The 17,264-nt window shown below is 39.3% G+C and overlaps 3 protein-coding genes across 4 annotated transcripts; 1 reads left to right on the top strand and 2 right to left on the bottom strand.

The window, feature by feature from the left end:
• Nucleotides 1-2,469: 2,469 nt before the first annotated feature.
• LOC105954286 (aspartyl protease family protein 2) lies at nucleotides 2,470-4,400 on the bottom strand. Its single transcript, XM_012977959.2, has one exon. The coding sequence runs from the start codon at nucleotides 4,061-4,063 to the stop codon at nucleotides 2,657-2,659; it is 1,407 nt and encodes a 468-aa protein (XP_012833413.2). The 5' UTR covers nucleotides 4,064-4,400; the 3' UTR covers nucleotides 2,470-2,656.
• Nucleotides 4,401-5,388: 988 nt separating this feature from the next.
• On the bottom strand, nucleotides 5,389-7,971 carry LOC105954284 (transcription factor MTB1). 2 transcript variants are annotated; one of them, XM_088813181.1, is made up of 2 exons: nucleotides 7,652-7,971; nucleotides 5,389-7,557 (listed from the first exon to the last, which is right to left on the bottom strand). In XM_088813181.1, the coding sequence occupies exon 2, from the start codon at nucleotides 7,323-7,325 to the stop codon at nucleotides 5,652-5,654; it is 1,674 nt and encodes a 557-aa protein (XP_088669307.1). In that variant the 5' UTR covers nucleotides 7,326-7,557; nucleotides 7,652-7,971; the 3' UTR covers nucleotides 5,389-5,651. The 2 variants fall into 2 exon arrangements, with proteins under 2 accessions (XP_088669307.1, XP_088669308.1); XM_088813182.1 differs by having other exon boundaries at nucleotides 5,389-7,315; nucleotides 7,652-7,891.
• Nucleotides 7,972-12,132: 4,161 nt separating this feature from the next.
• LOC148765223 (uncharacterized) lies at nucleotides 12,133-13,391 on the top strand. Its single transcript, XM_088812715.1, has 2 exons — nucleotides 12,133-12,177; nucleotides 12,777-13,391. Exons 1-2 carry the CDS (start codon nucleotides 12,133-12,135, stop codon nucleotides 13,389-13,391), a joined length of 660 nt encoding a protein of 219 aa, XP_088668841.1.
• Nucleotides 13,392-17,264: the final 3,873 nt, after the last annotated feature.

Here is a 17,264-nt window from a genome sequence, read left to right as displayed (position 1 = left end):
CCCAATTTGTGTGAATTTCACATGTTTGTCACTTGTCCACCTCTATTGGGCTCAATCCAAATTCATTTTAAATTAAATAAATATTTGGGGGAGATCCAATTTAGATTGACATGTTACACACCCTGCTAAAAAGAAATGAGGGATTTTAGGTGAGAGGAATGTCTTTTAGATTCGTAATAAATGCAGCTGCTCTTTTTAATATATATTTATTCTAAGACCTACCTTTTTTTTTTTTCCTTCTAATTATTAAAAGGGCAAATGGCAAAAAGGCCCATCACATGGGACTTAAATGCATTTTAGTCCACAAAAAAAACAGTCTCTCAATTAAGCCCATCCCCATGTCTTTAGTCTAAAATACCCTCAATAATATAATTCTTAACAATTCCACCCATTATGCTCTAACTTCCTTAATATTACACATTGACCCCGGATTTAAACAAATATATCACATTAACCCCCAAAACTTTTTTTTTTCAGAAAATAATTTTTTTTCTGAAATGTTTTTTTTCCGGCCAGATTCCGGCGTTGACCGCCGGAGACCGCCGATCTCCGGCGTTGACTTTTTTTGTTTTTTTTGAAATTTTTTTTTTCCTTAACTTTTTTTCCGGCCGGTCAACCACCGTTGACCGCCGGTCTCCGACGTTGACTTTTTTTTTTTTTTTTTTTTTGAATTGTTTTTTCTTAGAAAAAAAATATTTTAATTAATATTACTGTCTTGACTACTAAATTACTGTCTCAGACAGTAATATTACTGTTTGGGACAGTAATATTATGAATATTATTTTTCCGAACAGTAATATTATTAATATTATTGTCTAAGACAGTTAAATTACTGTTGGAGACAGTAATTTAACATCCAAGACAGTAATATTAATTAAAATAATTTTTTTTTAATAAAAAAAATTAAAAAAAAAAAAAGTCAATTAACAGTTAAATTACTGTCTGCGACAGTTAAATAACTGCTGGAGACAGTAATTTAGCAACGAATACAGTAATATTAATTAAAAATATTTTTTTTAAGAATAAAAAAGTCAATTAACAGTTAAATTACTGTCTCCGACAGTTAAATAACTGCTGGAGACAGTAATTTATCAACGAATACAGTAATATTAATTAAAAATATTTTTTTTAAGAATAAAAAAGTCAATTAACAGTTAAATTACTGTCTCCGACAGTTAAATAACTGCTGGAGACAGTAATTTAGCAACGAATACAGTAATATTAATTAAAATATTTTTGAAGAAAAAAAAAAAAAAAAACCAGTCAATTAACAGTTAAATTACTGTCTCCGACAGTTAAATAACTGCTGGAGACAGTAATTTAGCAACGAATACAGTAATATTAATTAAAATATTTTTGAAGAAAAAAAAAAAAAAAAAAACCAGTCAATTAACAGTTAAATTACTGTCTCCGACAGTTAAATAGCTGCCGGAGACAGTAATTTAGCAGCCAAGACAGTAAAATTAATTAAAATATTTTTTTTAAGAAAAAAAAAAAAAAAAGTCAACGCCGGAGACCCGGCGGTCAACGGCCGTTGACCGGCCGGAAAAAAATTTCAGGATAACAAAAATTAAAAAATTAAAAAAAAAAAAAAAGTCAACGCCGGAATCTGCGGGAAAAAAAATTTCAGGAAAAAAATTATTTTCTGAAAAAAAAAATGTTTTGGGGGTTAATGTGATATATTTGTTAAAATCCGGGGTCAATGTGTAATATTAAAGAAGTTAGAGCATAATGGGTGGAATTGATACGAATTAGGGTTAAAATTGGGGTCAAAATTGAAATTAGGGTTAAAATTGGTTAATTGATGAAATTGGGCTAAATTTGGGTGTAAATCATGAAATTGGAGTTGAATTGGGTTTCAATGAATTGGGGATAATTTTGGTATATATAAAAGGATTTTCCTTATTTGCAAATAAGTTTGAATGGGGTGGATTTATTTGAAAGACAAAAAATTTGGATGTCCATCTTTTAATTAAGTGCCCTTGTCATGGGCTTTTTTGTGATTACCCCTTATTAAAATGCTAAATTCAGAATTGTATATTTACATCATGAAAATTGAAAATGGATTTACATGGAGTACACATTAGCAGAATTTTATTATATTTACAAATAAAATGGACATGAGAGGTGGCAAAATAGGATTGGTGAGATGGGATATTCACAACTTAATAATAAAAGTGAGAAAATAGGGTCCGTAGATTACGGTGCGGTGGGCAGAGGCACATGGTCTTACTGTACGGTGCAGGGGACAACATCACTTAATGAATCACTCAAATAATAATAATGAATACTCCTATTTCTCCTCCAACAATTTAAATACTATTAAATATCCAATTTCATTATGTATATATGAAGATAAAAATGTATCCAACAACCCTGATTAAAAATGATGAAATCAAACGCGGGAATTTAGGGAATGTAGTTACTTGCACTCGACCAACTTTACCTTTATTTTCATGCACCAACCTATTTTAATTCTTCAACATTTTGTCACTGCTTCCAACTTTTCATTAATTCGTATTACAACACATTATTTATTCTACCTTTTGCCCTAATTTCTCCCTAATCTCTCTCCTCTTGTTCAATAAAGAGGATATAAGTTAAAAACATTAATTAGAGATAGATAAAATAGAAAATAGGGATATTTAATTTTACTTTAAGCACAACCCCTTGGAGCGAACCCGACCCTATTACCCGCCAAGTCGAACACGACCCGGAAACCCTGCTGCTGAATATTACCAATAATGGACAACCCGCTCATTGTCCCTGCAAATGCGAAGCAGAACTTCCCCTCACTGTCAACCGGAATCAAGTAATTCGACGCCGGCAACGACACGTCAGCTCCCTCGAAATGCAGAACCACCGTCGGCACCTTCACCTCCGTCTTCCCTGACAGATCAAAGCACGTGTCGAACAGAGAGAAATCTGAGCTCCTCTTCAAGTTCGATGCCCCTATCCGGAAAGCATCCCTCAGCGCCACGTAAGCGGGTCGGGTCAGTCTTGTCACCGACGTCCCCGAATCCACTATCACCCCTCCGTTGCCAGTCGGGTCCAGCTTGAAAAGCGACGCCGCTACTCCCGGGACACGCGTTCCGCCGACCGAAACGCCGTTTAGACCTACGTAGAAAAATGTATCCAGCTTCGGGTTGGTCAGTAACGGCGTGAAGACGGCGTTTCTGGAAACGGCGGATTCGCCGAACACCATGGAAGACGGCTTGGATGAAGCCGACCGGTCCACCAAGCAGTAGGAGAACTTCCTCCCGAATCGGCTGCCGGCTTGAGTAGGAAAAGACAACTTCCCACGGCCGAGGCCCAACAAACCGGCGGCGCCGACAAACAAACCCTCGTTGTCATGTCCGCAGCCGAAGGCGACGTTATCGACTTTCGTCTTACGAAACGTCAGCGTTTCAGTTGAAAATTCGCCGACGGTGAAGGAACCATCGCCGTAAGAAACCTGGTAAAGGCACTTGTCCCGGTTGTTGCAGCCTGGGGAATCGAGGCGGCGGCAAACCGGGGAGTCGCAGGTGAGTCCTAAAAAGGAGGTGGACGATTTGGGGTCGAAAACAGGGTCGGACTGAGAGTAGCATTTCCTGCAAGGGGAGCACTGAACCCAAACGACGTCGCTTCCGGTGTCGAGCACCATGTAGACATACTTGGGCGGAGTGCCTATCCCGATGCGCGTGAAGTATTCGCCACTCCCTTGCGCGAGCCCCGAAACAATTGAGCTGCTGAAATCACCTGGCCTGCCGCCGGAGACGTTAGCGATGGTAGAGAGAGCTCTGACCCTAACGGCGTCACGGCGGAGACGGAGTTTGAAGAGGGATTGAGGGGTTGAACTGAAAGCTGCTGATGCTGAAGGGGGGAGATTGTCGACATGGTGCAAGTCCAGTGAGAGAGTGGTGTCAGGGATTTGGGAATCGGATTGTTGCTGAGTGGGCCAGGAAAGAGATTGGGATTGGGGGTTGGGGAGGGAAGTGAGGACGAGGGTTTGGTAGTGGAGAGGAACGGAGAGGGTGACGGAAACCGTGAGGAGAATGACGACGGATAACAGTTTTCCGTCCATATCTTGAGAGAGAATGGGGGAATGAGAAGAGAGAGTGAATTAGGGCGGCTTTGGAAGTATAAATAATGGGTAAAATTGAAACTGATGCAACTGCAGCAAGTCAAGTGGTCATTTTTTGTTTTATTATTATATATACTATTATTATCCAATATGTTAACTTACCCGGGGATAAACATCAACATTATTACAATAACGTATAAAGTAAAAACGGGGAAGATGAAATTTGAAAACCAGCCCGTGAAGAATTGAATAGTTTGGTGAAGGATGTTTGTCTGTTTGTCCATCACAAAGTAAAGTTTTGTGAAATAATTAATATTGGCAAAAAGCAGACCATTTATGAAACTCCCCCACCTACCAACACAATTGTAATTGATGACCAACTATTGGACTTGGTTTTCGATTTTTCTGTACTGTATCATTTATTGTTGTTAAATAAAAGACTATATTACAATTATTGGGTTTGAGATAATCCTTCCGGCCCGTTTTGGGGTGGCCTAGCCCGCCATGTTTAAGTATAGGGCAGCTGGTTGTGTAGCTACTAGCCCAATTATAGAAACCTACCAAAATGGGTAAATTGAAACTGATTTTTTTTTTTTTTTTTGAAACATGTATAGATTTTAAGATTAATATTGCATATTCGACGGTGTGACCCGGGTAACAAATTAGATTTTTTTTTCAATTATAGAATTTATTTTTCCCCAAAATGTACCTATAATTTGATTTAATGTGATCCAACAAAAAATGATTCTCATAAGAGAGTGCCTTATGCGACATTTACATGTGCGCCGATGAATAATATAATTTAAATTTAGCTCCAAAAGTAATATATTTAGGCATAAATTCAATAAGAAATCTATTTTGTCCACGTCTCATCTTGTCAACCAATCATCAGCATCATTCATGCACAATGGTAGGTGTTCTCCATTAAAAAAATGGTTCCACAACTAAGTAGATTTGATTTTTAATTACTCTTCCTAACAACAGTTCATTGAATCTGGTATGCATATACACATTTGTGTCCTGTCTCTATTTGCCACTACTACATGTTCTTTTATCTACAATTTTCTCTCATACTACTAAATAAAAAATTAAAAAAATTATTAGATATTTCTATAGAAGCACTGCCAACTAACGAGTCAATAAGTCGTCATGACAATCAACACGTTTTTACATACACGTTCACATGTACTCCTCATTTCCATTAAACAAACCACCTTCCTCTATAAATCATCTTTAAAACACTCTTAATCCACCAAACTAACTATATTTTACCACACATACGGCCGACATTCTAACCCTGGTTCCACAACCAAAAACATTCAATCTCACAACACAATCATCTATTTTTTATTATATAAAAAAACATACACAATTAACTAACTCTTGCAAAAAAATGAAATTCTGGGTATTACTATTAACGAATAGCTGATCACTAATCTACTAGGTTAAATGGCATTTACTGCTGTATATCAAAATCTTGCAAACCCCATTTAATTAGTTCACTAGCCATAATGCCTAGTGACTCTGTCAACAAAAAAAATTTATAAATAAAAACATACACTTCTATTACCCAACATGAGACAAACTGCTATAAAGATTTGGACTCACCGGAAAAAGCTTCAATCAGCTTATCCTTAGTCAGCTGTTCCGATCCTTGCGAAGATTTTACAACAAACGTGTGGAACACTTCCTCACTCCCTGCAGCAAAATTTGCATCAACGATAGTTGCATTTGCATTCTTGATTGCTTCTACGACTCTCGATACAGGGTGACCGTCCAATGGGCAGATGACCTTCACAGTCACTTCGTCACAGCCAGTTTCAATATCGATCCTCGGAGCACAATCTTGTATCTTCGTATTTGGCGCTGTTATTACCCTTTCGTCCTCGGATTCCATGTCCTTGAGCTTCTTCTGAAGTTCGGTTATGTAAGCAATCGCGTCCCCTAAAAGGGAAGCTTTGTCCATCTTCGAAATATTCGGCACAACCGCACGAAGTGCGTAGAATCGCTGGTTCAGTTTCTCTCTCCTCTGCCTCTCTGCCTCGACATGATTTAGAGCTTCTTCTCTTCCATTGGCTGGCTTTCGCCCACGCTTCCTAGACCTATTGTCTCCCGATATTCCAACACCCTCGTCAACATCTGAATGCTCCGATTCTGCACTACGTGGCCTGGAAATAACAGTTCTTGAAGTAGCCCCACCGAAATCAATCTGCATTTGTGCTGGCTTCTTTTGAGTCTGAAAATTGCTGAATTGATACTCTTTTTTCGCCATGTTGACAAGCTCGTGTAGATTATTCGATGGGGGTTTTACGGGTTTTACGTTACCGTACTGCGTCCATCCGAGAAAACCGTTTTGAGTGTTTGTGAAAGGAAGTCTATTGTTATCTTCGACTTTCCCAACAACATTCTTTTGTCTAAATTGCGCATGATTAGAATACATATCCTGTCCGAAGATCTTGGGAACTACTTGTGTGTCTTTCTTGTCGGTTGTCACTGCTACAGCAGCAGCTTTCTTTGCTCTAACAAGTCCAGACAATGACGAGAATGAAGATCTAATCAAATTCACGAGCTCCAGACTTTCGGGAATACATTTCACCGAACCCAATTCAACCACACCGATATCAGTTGGAATCAAGGCAACAGTTCTCACACCAGCCAACTTTGCAAGAAATGAACGAAAGCAATAATCGGTTGAAGACTTCAATGTATCGGAAAACCAGACATGCTTACCCGATCCGAGGCATCTACCGGGCCCACCTTCTCCCCTTGAGAAAGAAAAGTACATTGATGCTAAGAAGAACATCTCAGCATCTGTAACCTTATCCAATCCAAAGGCATAGCTATCCTCGTCGGTCCCACCCGAAGACATATGCAATTTCTGGAGAACCCTTTTCCTCATTCTTTGTTGGGATTCATCTTCGAGCCTCATATTGAGTATTCGAGCAACTTCCGAGTCTTCTTCTTCCCGAGGCTCTCGGCAACAACCGTCGCCCCACCCTAAAACCAGGTCTCCGGATTTGGATTTGGAAAGCTGCCAGAAAATGGCGTAGTTCCAACTGAAATTGGAGGAATTAGGGCGCTCCACGAGATCTGAGAGCTTGTTCTGCAGATTCTCGTTATTGGCCATTGACATCAAAGAGCTTTGAGCGGTGACGAAGTTTGACATTAAGTATTCAAAAGCTTTGGTACCCAAAACCGCCGCCGCCATGGCTTTGTCTTCGGCGTTCCACACAACGCCGCCCATACCGAATTCTATTGTCATCACACACAGCACAGTAGCACAATACCCACCAACCAAAACAATTGAATTTACAGAGGCTAAATAGCAGAGTATAAATATAAAAATCCAGTCTCTTTTCCTATTGACAAATTCCAAATCAGATACACTCAACAATCGATTATAAATCAATCCAATTCAACCCCATCGCAGCTTTTGAAAAAGAAAAAAAATCGATCTTTTTCGGCAGAAACCCAACCAGCTCAGATCTCAAATACTATTTTGTCAATTAAAAAAAAACAACGCTTAACACAAAAATCCTCAGAAAATAGAACATGTAAGAAGAACAGCGATTGGAGGAAATTACTCACCAGAATGTTTGGTCGTTTGAATTTCAAAAGAAGTGTAAGATTAATTAGGAGGAGCGAAAGAAAAAAATCGTGAAATAAACGATCAAGGAAGAGAAAGCTAGGATTCTTCAGACCTCAGTGAAAGAAATTTGATTAGTATTTGAAGAAGTTTGGGTTTCCTTTATCGCTTGTGTTTCTTCTGTGTTTTATTTTAACATGCCCACGCCTATGCACGTGAATGAAATGTCGATCGGTGGGTTTGGAAATGGCGGAAAAAGTAACCATGGTTAAGTTAAATTGAAATCTCGTGTTTGTTTACCCAATCAAATTCGTTAAACGTTGGCAATTTGTCGACAGAAGAGGAAAGTAAATTAGTTTAATGGATTGATAAAAAAACCTAAAATCGACGGTCAGTAATGACCAATAATTTGTAGATTGAAACGTGGGGAGCTGTTGGACACGTGTGGGATGGGAAACGTATTCACGTTTCAGAATACGCTCAAACTCCTATGTCAACGAATTCATGAAAAGCACGTGACACCAACTTTAATTTAAGCGTGGTTGCGTGTATGGAGCACGTGAAATGTGATACATTATTTCCTTTTCCTTTTTTAACCCTTGTCTTTCTCTTTTCCTTCTCCAGGAGGGTTTGTTCACTTTCACGTGAGCTGCGCGTGCGTTATGATTTCCCAACTATGATTGATATCCAGAAGTGGTATGGGGTAGGGCTGCAAATTGGGAAATAAATTCCAATCTCATTATTCTTTTTGCATTAGGATGTTTCTCATCTATATATATATATATATACCAATTTCAATTTAAGACGCATGAAAATAAAAATATGTATTAGCCGATCAGAAATATTGGGCCTGTATTAAATTTAATTAGGCTGAATGTTTAAAATTCGAAAGTTTGGGCTAAGAACATTAATATACTTGATCGGGACATGAGGAAGCCGATGAAGCGAAGCCCAGTCACCAGAAGATCAGCCCACTATGGTCTATTAAGCCCAGAAAAAGATAAATATATTAAGTTTAAATAATATGATGTATGGACTTTTCAAAAGGTGGGTTTAGACCATCTTCGATCGGTTTCACCATTTTTTCACCAAATTCCACTTTTTGTGCTGAAAAAATGGGTTCATCTTCTACTCGTAGCACACCATTTTACCCTTCCACAATTTTTGGTGAAAAAATAGTGTTTTTGGTCTCCAATGGGTTTCACCAGAATTTAGACCAAATATTAAAATAATAATATTTCACCATTTCACCACTTATAGGAAATGGGATTTGGTTTGGTCTCCCATAGCAGCTCACCGTATATGCCCCAAAATTATAAATCTAATGTTAATCGTAATTTTATTATATTTTATTTCATAAATATTAATTATAGATCCAATGTTAAGTAATAAATTTGTTTAACTATATAATTTAAAAATTTTGTTATCAATTTTAAAAATTATGTTTCAATTTAAATGTCTCGTCTTGTATTTTATCAATTAAAATGTGTTTCGTTAATTATTCTATTGTTGCTTATTATATTTTATTAATAACAATTAGCGTATTAGTTAAGTAAAGAAGTGAACTAATAAATACTGATACCAACAAAATATACAAATTATATAAAAATAAGCATATTTATATTATTAGAATTAATGTTTTATTAATAATAACAAATGTATTTATATTTTAAAAACTAATTTAATAATTAATACCAATATATTTACGATAAATATGCTAATAAGTTGGTAATCGGGTGCAATTAGTTAAAATCATCATTTTATATGATACTTAACTAGCATTTTTCCCCCGTGCGATGCACGGGATATTATTTCAAAAATGAAAAAAATAATCAATTTAATACATAATAAGAAATTTCGTACACTAACATAGTAAAATTTAATAATGCAGTATTATTTATATTTTATACAACATTGGTTTTTTTAAATCTTACATATTAAGATTTATAATCCAAATATAATTAATATTAAAAAAATCGTATTTCTATCTTTATCTCTTAAGATTTGAGATATATTTGATGAAAAATCGGAGATTGATAATTGTTAAAAACTATAGTTAGAAATTAGTAGACAAAAAATATTAAAAATAAATTATTACAAAAATAGCATTAGGATTTTTTAGGGTTGCCTAACGTTTCTTTCTTTTATATATAAGATAAAATAGTGTTAATTACTGCAAATCCTATTTTCACCTCTATATTTGGTATGAAAAATACTAAATAGGATTTGGTGGAAAAAATAGGAAAATGGTGGACCGGTGGGAGATGAAAATTCCTTCACCAAAAAATTTGGTGGAGAAATAGGATTCGACTATTTGGTGATATGGGGGTTGACCACGGTGGGAGGCTAAAACCAAATCTTTATAATTTTAGATGTAATGATGATATAGGAATTTCGAATGTGAGACTAAAAACACATAAATTAGATGAAAAAATGGCGTTATGGCATCGGGTCGGAGATGCCGTTATATATATATATATATATATATATGCCTAATTAATGATGAAATAGAGTATTGATAATATTGTCTCGTATGTGAATAAAAATGGGCCTTATAATATGTTTAAGCTCATTAATTATAAAATGTAAGGAATTCCTTTTATAACACGTGGGTTTTCAGTTTAGGACATGAAAGTTTGACAAATTGTGAGGGGCACTGCACTATAGTCTCTGATATTTCCGAATAAGGTGAATTTTCAACTTGGATTTTGCACCACAAATACAACCTCAGTTGGAAACCTATCAAGCATCTATCATAAATCTATCAGATGCAGATAAAAACCTAGCTGTCATTTAAATTTAATATTAATACTAATATTAGTAGTGTTATTCATATTTTCATTTTATATATAAAACCTCTACAACTAGAACTCTTAATGTAAATAAATCTCTAGAATAATAAACTATATATAATTAAATACTAACAATAGTATGGTTGATTTATTCTTGACTGAAATGGTATGGTTAATTAAATACTAACAATAGTATGGTTAATTTAATAATAAGGGTAAATTACAAACACCCCCCTGAGGTATGACAAAATTACAAAAACACCCCTCTTGTTTGGATAATTACAACCACCCCCTCAACTCATCAAATTTAGTGGAATCTTCGAGATTATATGAAAATATTATCACTTTTGTACCCGTTTTATCCCATTCAAACTCTACATTATGAAGCAAGATGACCATAATATGTGATTTTTAGCTTGTATATATCAGTTTGTGGTGCATCGAAAACTGTATTTTTTACACAAAAAGAGTACAAACTAGAGCACATTTCACGGAATCTAGATGACTATGTTGAATTTGGCACCATAAAGGTGGAGGTCTAAGAAAAAATCATAGTTGAGGGGTAGATTTAATTATCCAAACAAGAGATTTTTTTTTTGTAATTTGACCATACCTCAGGGGGTGTTTGTAATTTACCCTGATAATAATAATAATAACAATGATGGAAATGGTAGATGGGAAGATATTTTGAACACATTATTAATTATTATGTATATGAAAATGAATATAATAATGGTACAAAATGAATGAATGGTCGTCCATCCCTTGATGAAGGCATAGTTCGATCAACTTGTGGGCGGCGGTCCCATACTACTACGTTCATTACAAACCAATTTAATTTCTTTTGCTACCTACACAATTCATGGTCCATGATTCATTATATTACTACGTGTGTGTGTATATATCATTATTTTGTCTTGCCGTATATAATATTATTTTTAGGGAGTATTTGTTAATTTTGAGTTACCAATAATAATTATTGATATACCTAACACGGCCGATCCAATAGGGCCCCCTAATTTGCCTAATAATTGGGTCCACTACACGAAAATCCAAGTACCTTCAAAATAAGGCTTGGACCCAACAAAATAAACCCAACCCAATCAACACATTTAAATATAGGTTTTAACTCATTGGTTAAGGTATGTTCTATTATTCATAAATAATCTAGAGTTTTATTCTCTATACTATCTTCACGATCCGTACATTTGACTTGAGCGTTGGAGGGGTTTCCGCCGGATCAACCCCCGGCTTAATTCACGTGTGTTTATTTCGCAGGGACCTCAGGATCATCAAGTTGTCAATCTACTGATCCGCTTTGCTCTCCCAGCTCGTTTTCTACACTACACGATGTGATCTAAGTAATTAGCATCATCATTTTGGCGCCGTCTGTGGGAACGATGCAAACCAGATCACGTAGCCAACAAGATCCTCCCGAGGCATCCGCTCGGAGAGAGAATGACACAGCTAACAACCTCCCAATCCGTGGAGGCTTTGGCTTGCCACCTTCTCCGCGTGCTCCGGATCCGCCTCGCGAGGTTCAGGTGATCCCCCATCGGGACCCACCACTCGCCGATCCGCCACTCCCTGCTCCTCTAACGGTTCAAATAACCGAGGATGCGCTCCAACGAATGATAGCAGAAGCCTCAACTCGCGCCGCCACAGAGGCCGTGACTCAATATATCGCCACGATGGGAGCAAATGCTCCCAATGCGATACCAGCACCAGCTCCACCTGTAATGCAACCAATGGCACCACCGCCAGTCTAGAACCAAATAAGTGTCTCCTCATCCACCTCGGACCCACGGTCCCGAGTGCAGCTATCCACCAATCACAGGGGGGCACAACCCAGACAACAACGTCAGCGCTCACCCCCACGGGGCATTGCGTCTCCACAGAGATTCCCTCTCTTTAATGAGGGAGAAGGCGAGGTAAATAACAGAATGTCTCGCCAAATTTCCTTCCCCCAATTGAACAATCCAATTGGCGGAAGAATGCCCGCCCCAGTAGACGCAGTCCTTTCACCATGGACATCCTCAACGATGTATTACCTCAAGGAGTGAAGATCTCGGGGTTACCTCAATTTGAAGGGACCGCCGATCCACAAGAGCACATAGAGAAATTTAACGCCATGGCAGATTTGTATGGCCCAACGGACGCTGCGATGTGCAAAATGTTCCGCACCACTCTCTCCAAGAGAGTTATGAATTGGTTCAACTCTCTACCCACATGATCGATTGAGACCTTCGCTCGATTGTCAATACGGTTCACCAATCAATTTGCCATCAACAAGCAGTATGCCAAGACCCCAGCCCTCATTTTCTCTGTAGTACAGAGAGATAACGAAACGCTCCGCAACTACATCAAGCGTTTTGTAGAAGCTGTCCACGAAGTCCCAAGCGTAGGACAAGACATGCTCTCCGGGATCATGCAACAAAACTTGAAGCCGGGTAGGTTCAAAGAATCTATTGCTGGAAGACCTCCAGGCAACCCAGAGGAATTGCTGAACCGAGCCGAGAAATACGTACGAATAGAGGAAGCCTCTACCCATGCTCCTCCTAAGAGGAAGAGGGAAGATGATCGACAGGACATTAGAAGACGAGATGATAGACGTCCACCACTCCCACATCAAGGCCAATCATCTTCCTCCTACAATCGGTTCACTCCGCTAAACACTCGCCTCACAGAAATCCTTCATGTGATAGAACAAAGAGGTCCAGCCGAACCTCCACGCCCAATGCAGCCAAATGCGAAACGAGAAAAATCAGATCGCTACTGTCGATTCCATAAGGATAGAGGACATACTACCGATGAATGTGCACAACTCAAGGTAGCAATTGAAAAATTGATCAAGCCGGGCCACTTAGGCGAATACATCGACAAGCCTCGAAACAAGCGCCGTGATGACCTCTCACGACGAGATAACAATCGAGATCAACCACAACGATGAGAGGAGGGGGGTCATCGACGCGAATAAGATAAAAATGATAATCAACCCACCCGGGGAGTCATTGCCTTTATCTCCGGAGGACCAGCGGGTGGCGATTCTCAAAATGCAAGACGCTCCCTCGCTCGATCAGCACGTATGATTCAAGAGCACGTCTCTCCATCCGCGTCTGTCTATTAGATACGAAGACCTATTCACAGCATTGTCTTTGATTCCTCGGACCTCGAAGGCCCAGACGAAGACCACGTCGATGCATAGGTAGTCACAACAGCGGTAGCCAACTTTATGGTTAAGAAAATCTTAGTGGACGGTGGGAGCTCAGCAGACATCATGTATCTTCATACATTTAAGAAGCTGGGCATAGATAACGCCCGTTTTAGCCCCATCACTACTCCGCTAAAAGGATTCACTGGGGAGGGCATTTTATCAATGGGAGAAGTGGAGTTGCCCATCTCGTTAGGGGACAACCCTTGTCGAATTACCAAAATGGTAAAATTCCTCGTCGTCGACAAACCGTCCCCCTACAACATCATCCTAGGGAGACCAGCAATCCATACATTCAAGTCAGTGCCTTCCTCCTACCACCAAAAGTGGAAATTTCCCACTCCTTATGGAATGGGGGAGGTACTGGGAGATAGACGTCTCGCTCGAGAGTGCTATGTGAGAGCCCTTCGAGAACCATCCAAGAAGCCCAAACCGTCCGAAAGAGGAGACGACACCCAAAAAACCGACAAATGGAAATGGGTCAACGCGATCATCGAGGATGATAGAGAAATCCTTATCAGCGTACCAGACGACAACATTAAGCTAGCGGCCGTCGAAGAGCTTAAGCTCATAGAGCTCACACCCGGAGATGATTACAAGGTCCTACGAATCGGATCCGATCTAGATCCAAGGATGGAACAACAGCTAATCAACTTCCTACGACACAATGGAGATGCGTTCGCTTGGAAAGCCCAAGATTTGTCGGGCATTCCCCCACAGGTAGCTCTACATCGGCTCAACGTCGACAAAAGGTTAAAACCGATCAAACAAAGGAAGTGGACATTTGGCCCCGAACGCAACAGACACATCAAGGCAGAAGTGGCAAAACTTCTAGAGGCAGGTCATATACGACCAGTTCAGTATCCTGAGTGGTTGTCGAACGTAGTACTCGTTCCCAAGCCCGGTGGCAAGTGGAGGTTGTGCGTGGATTTCACCGACCTCAACAGAGCTTGTCCTAAGGACCCATTTCCTTTACCTAGAATCGACCAACTCATCGATTCGACCTCGGGATGCGAGCTCCTCAGCTTTCTCGATGCATATCAAGGGTATAATCAAATCTTACTCGCCCCAGAAGATCAAGAGAGGGCCAGCTTCGTCACAGACCAAGGCATCTACTGCTATCGAGTCATGCCTTTCAGGTTAAGAAATGCGGGAGCCACTTACCAACGTCTAGTGAACGCAATGTTCGCAGATCAAATCGGCAAGAATATGGAGGTGTACATCGATGACATGCTCGTCAAAAGTGTCAAGGTCTCGGACCATTTAACCGATTTGGATTAGTGTTTCGCCACCCTGCGAAAATATAAGATGAAACTCAACTCCCTCAAATGTTCGTTCGGAGTTCGGGGAGACAAATTTTTGGGATATATGATTTCGCAGCGGGAAATCGAAGCTAATCCCGCGAAAATCGAAGCCATCACCTCCATGGCTCCACCAACATCTATCAAGAAAGTCCAACAGCTTAACGGCTGTTTGGCATCTTTGAATAGATTCATTTCAAGATCAGCAGACAGGGCTCTCCTCTTCTTCAAGATTTTAAGGGGAGGAAAAAAGTTTGAATGGGATGAAATATGTCAAAAGGCGTTCATCGAGCTGAAGTCATATCTTGCATCACCACCCTTGCTTATAAAACCTCAGCCCGGAGACACCCTCCCCCTGTACTTAGCTACCTCAGCTGATGCCATCAGCGCAGTCCTCATCCGAGATGGAGGAAAAGGTCACCAACCCATATACTACATAAGTCGCGCCCTCCAAGGAGCCGAACAACGCTATACCAAAATGGAGAAGCTTGCTCTCGCCCTCATTAACGCAGTTCGGAAGCTCGGACCTTACTTCCAATCACATCAAGTGGTGGTTCTCACCAATTACCCCCTGAAGCAGATACTAAGGAGTCCCGAGACATCCGGGCGGTTAGCCAAATGGGCAATAGAGCTGAGTGAATATGGGGTAGAATTCAAACCCTGCCCCGCTATCAAAGCGCAAGTATTGGCTGACTTCTAAGTAGAAATGACCTCAGTAGAAGAGAGCACCTCCCTCCATGCTTGGTCTGTCAGCGTTGATGGATCTTCCACAGCCACAGGAGGTGGCGCGGGTATCGTACTAACGAACCCCAATGGAGATGAATTCGAATATGCTCAACGATTTTAATTCACAGCCTCAAACAATGTCGCTGAATATGAAGTATTGATAGCTGGAATCCGCCTCGCCTTAGCAGCCGGAGCGCGTAATCTCATAATCCAAAGCGATTCTCAGCTCGTCGATAACCAAGTACTCGGAACTTACGAGGCCAAAGAAGACTCCTTGGCCAAATATTAGGCTCTCACACACACTCTGTTATCCAAGTTCGAGAACTACGAGATAAGACAAGTACCTCTCTCCAGTAACATCCACTACACCAAAATGGGTATTTTCTAACAGCAATAGTTTACTATTTCTAACGGATATGTACCGTTAGAAATTTCTAACGTTTAATATCCGTTAGCAAAATAAGTTATGCGTTAGTATTAATAAAAAAATAATTTTATTATTTTTTTAACGGAGTATAAAATATAACTAACACTTGTGGTCCGTTAGTAATAAGTAAATTAAAAAAAAAAACATTTTTTATATTAAATTGATAAAGAAGGCAACATTTTAATTAAAATCCCTCCCCTCTCTCATACGGCTGCACGCGTACACTTGACGAGAAATACAAGCGAAGGAGAAAGAAGCTTGGACTCTGGCAAGACGGGTAACAGTCGCCGCCTCCACCTCTGCCTCCGCCCACGCCCCCGGCCCCACCGCTGCCACGACAACCACGACCACCACTACCGTACAAGCAACGCCTTGTGAACGATGTATGGACGACGACAACAGCAATAATGTTTTAGGGTTTCCACTTCCCTTTCCATCATCGTCAATTGAACACCATCCTTCTAGAATTTACATCGACAGGTGACTAGGGCCACAACGAAAACATCAATTGATACAATTTCAGGTAATTACTATTTTTTAATTATGTTCTTTAACATTCAAATTGAGGTTCCCGATTTTCCTTATGAAATTATTTGTGAATGTAAATACTAAGTGTTTGCCCTAATATTTTCTTTTTGGATTCTCATTTTTTTCTCTGTCTTGTCATATTTCAATTTTAGTATTTTTTGTTGTTCTATTGATGCATTTTTTTCGACAACAGGGGATGGCAAAAATTGGGTATTTGAATATACTTGCCTAGATGTCTTAAGAGGTGTTATCTGCACAAAATATTAAACTAACAACAAAAACAAGATGTGAAAACTAAAATTTAGGGGATTCAAGATTAAACCCCTAACATACAATTGAATAATAGGAGAAGAAAAACGAGAAATAGATGGAGAGAAAGAAGATTATAGTACCTGTGCATGGTGATGGCCGGTGGTCTTGCCGGAGACAGTGGCGGATCGAGACGGAAGAGAAACCAGGAGAATTTTCCCATAGGAAAAACAAAGAGAGGAACGATTACCGGTGGTTGTGAACTTTTCGCCCACAGCCGCTGGTGGAGAAGGAAGAGAAATGAGGGCAGGGCAGTTCTTCGATGAATTTCGATAAATATTATAAATTAATAGTCTTCCGTATATGTTTGTGTAATTGTGT

This window comes from Erythranthe guttata, chromosome 14 (genome assembly GCF_056151865.1).
Source record: "Erythranthe guttata isolate IM_541 chromosome 14, IM_541, whole genome shotgun sequence".
In the NCBI taxonomy this organism is placed as follows: domain Eukaryota; kingdom Viridiplantae; phylum Streptophyta; class Magnoliopsida; order Lamiales; family Phrymaceae; genus Erythranthe; species Erythranthe guttata.
This window is presented reverse-complemented; position numbering and strand designations above follow the sequence as displayed.

Excerpts from the sequence above, each read along its gene's own strand:
- LOC148765223 (XM_088812715.1), top strand. The coding sequence starts at position 12,133 with ATGGGAGCAAATGCTCCCAATGCGATACCAGCACCAGCTCCACCT. Across the intron at positions 12,178-12,776 it reads TACCAGCACCAGCTCCACCT|AGAGATAACGAAACGCTCCG; the intron begins GTAATGCAACCA and ends TCTGTAGTACAG.
- LOC105954284 (XM_088813181.1), bottom strand. The coding sequence starts at position 7,325 with ATGACAATAGAATTCGGTATGGGCGGCGTTGTGTGGAACGCCGAAGAC.
- LOC105954286 (XM_012977959.2), bottom strand. The coding sequence starts at position 4,063 with ATGGACGGAAAACTGTTATCCGTCGTCATTCTCCTCACGGTTTCCGTC.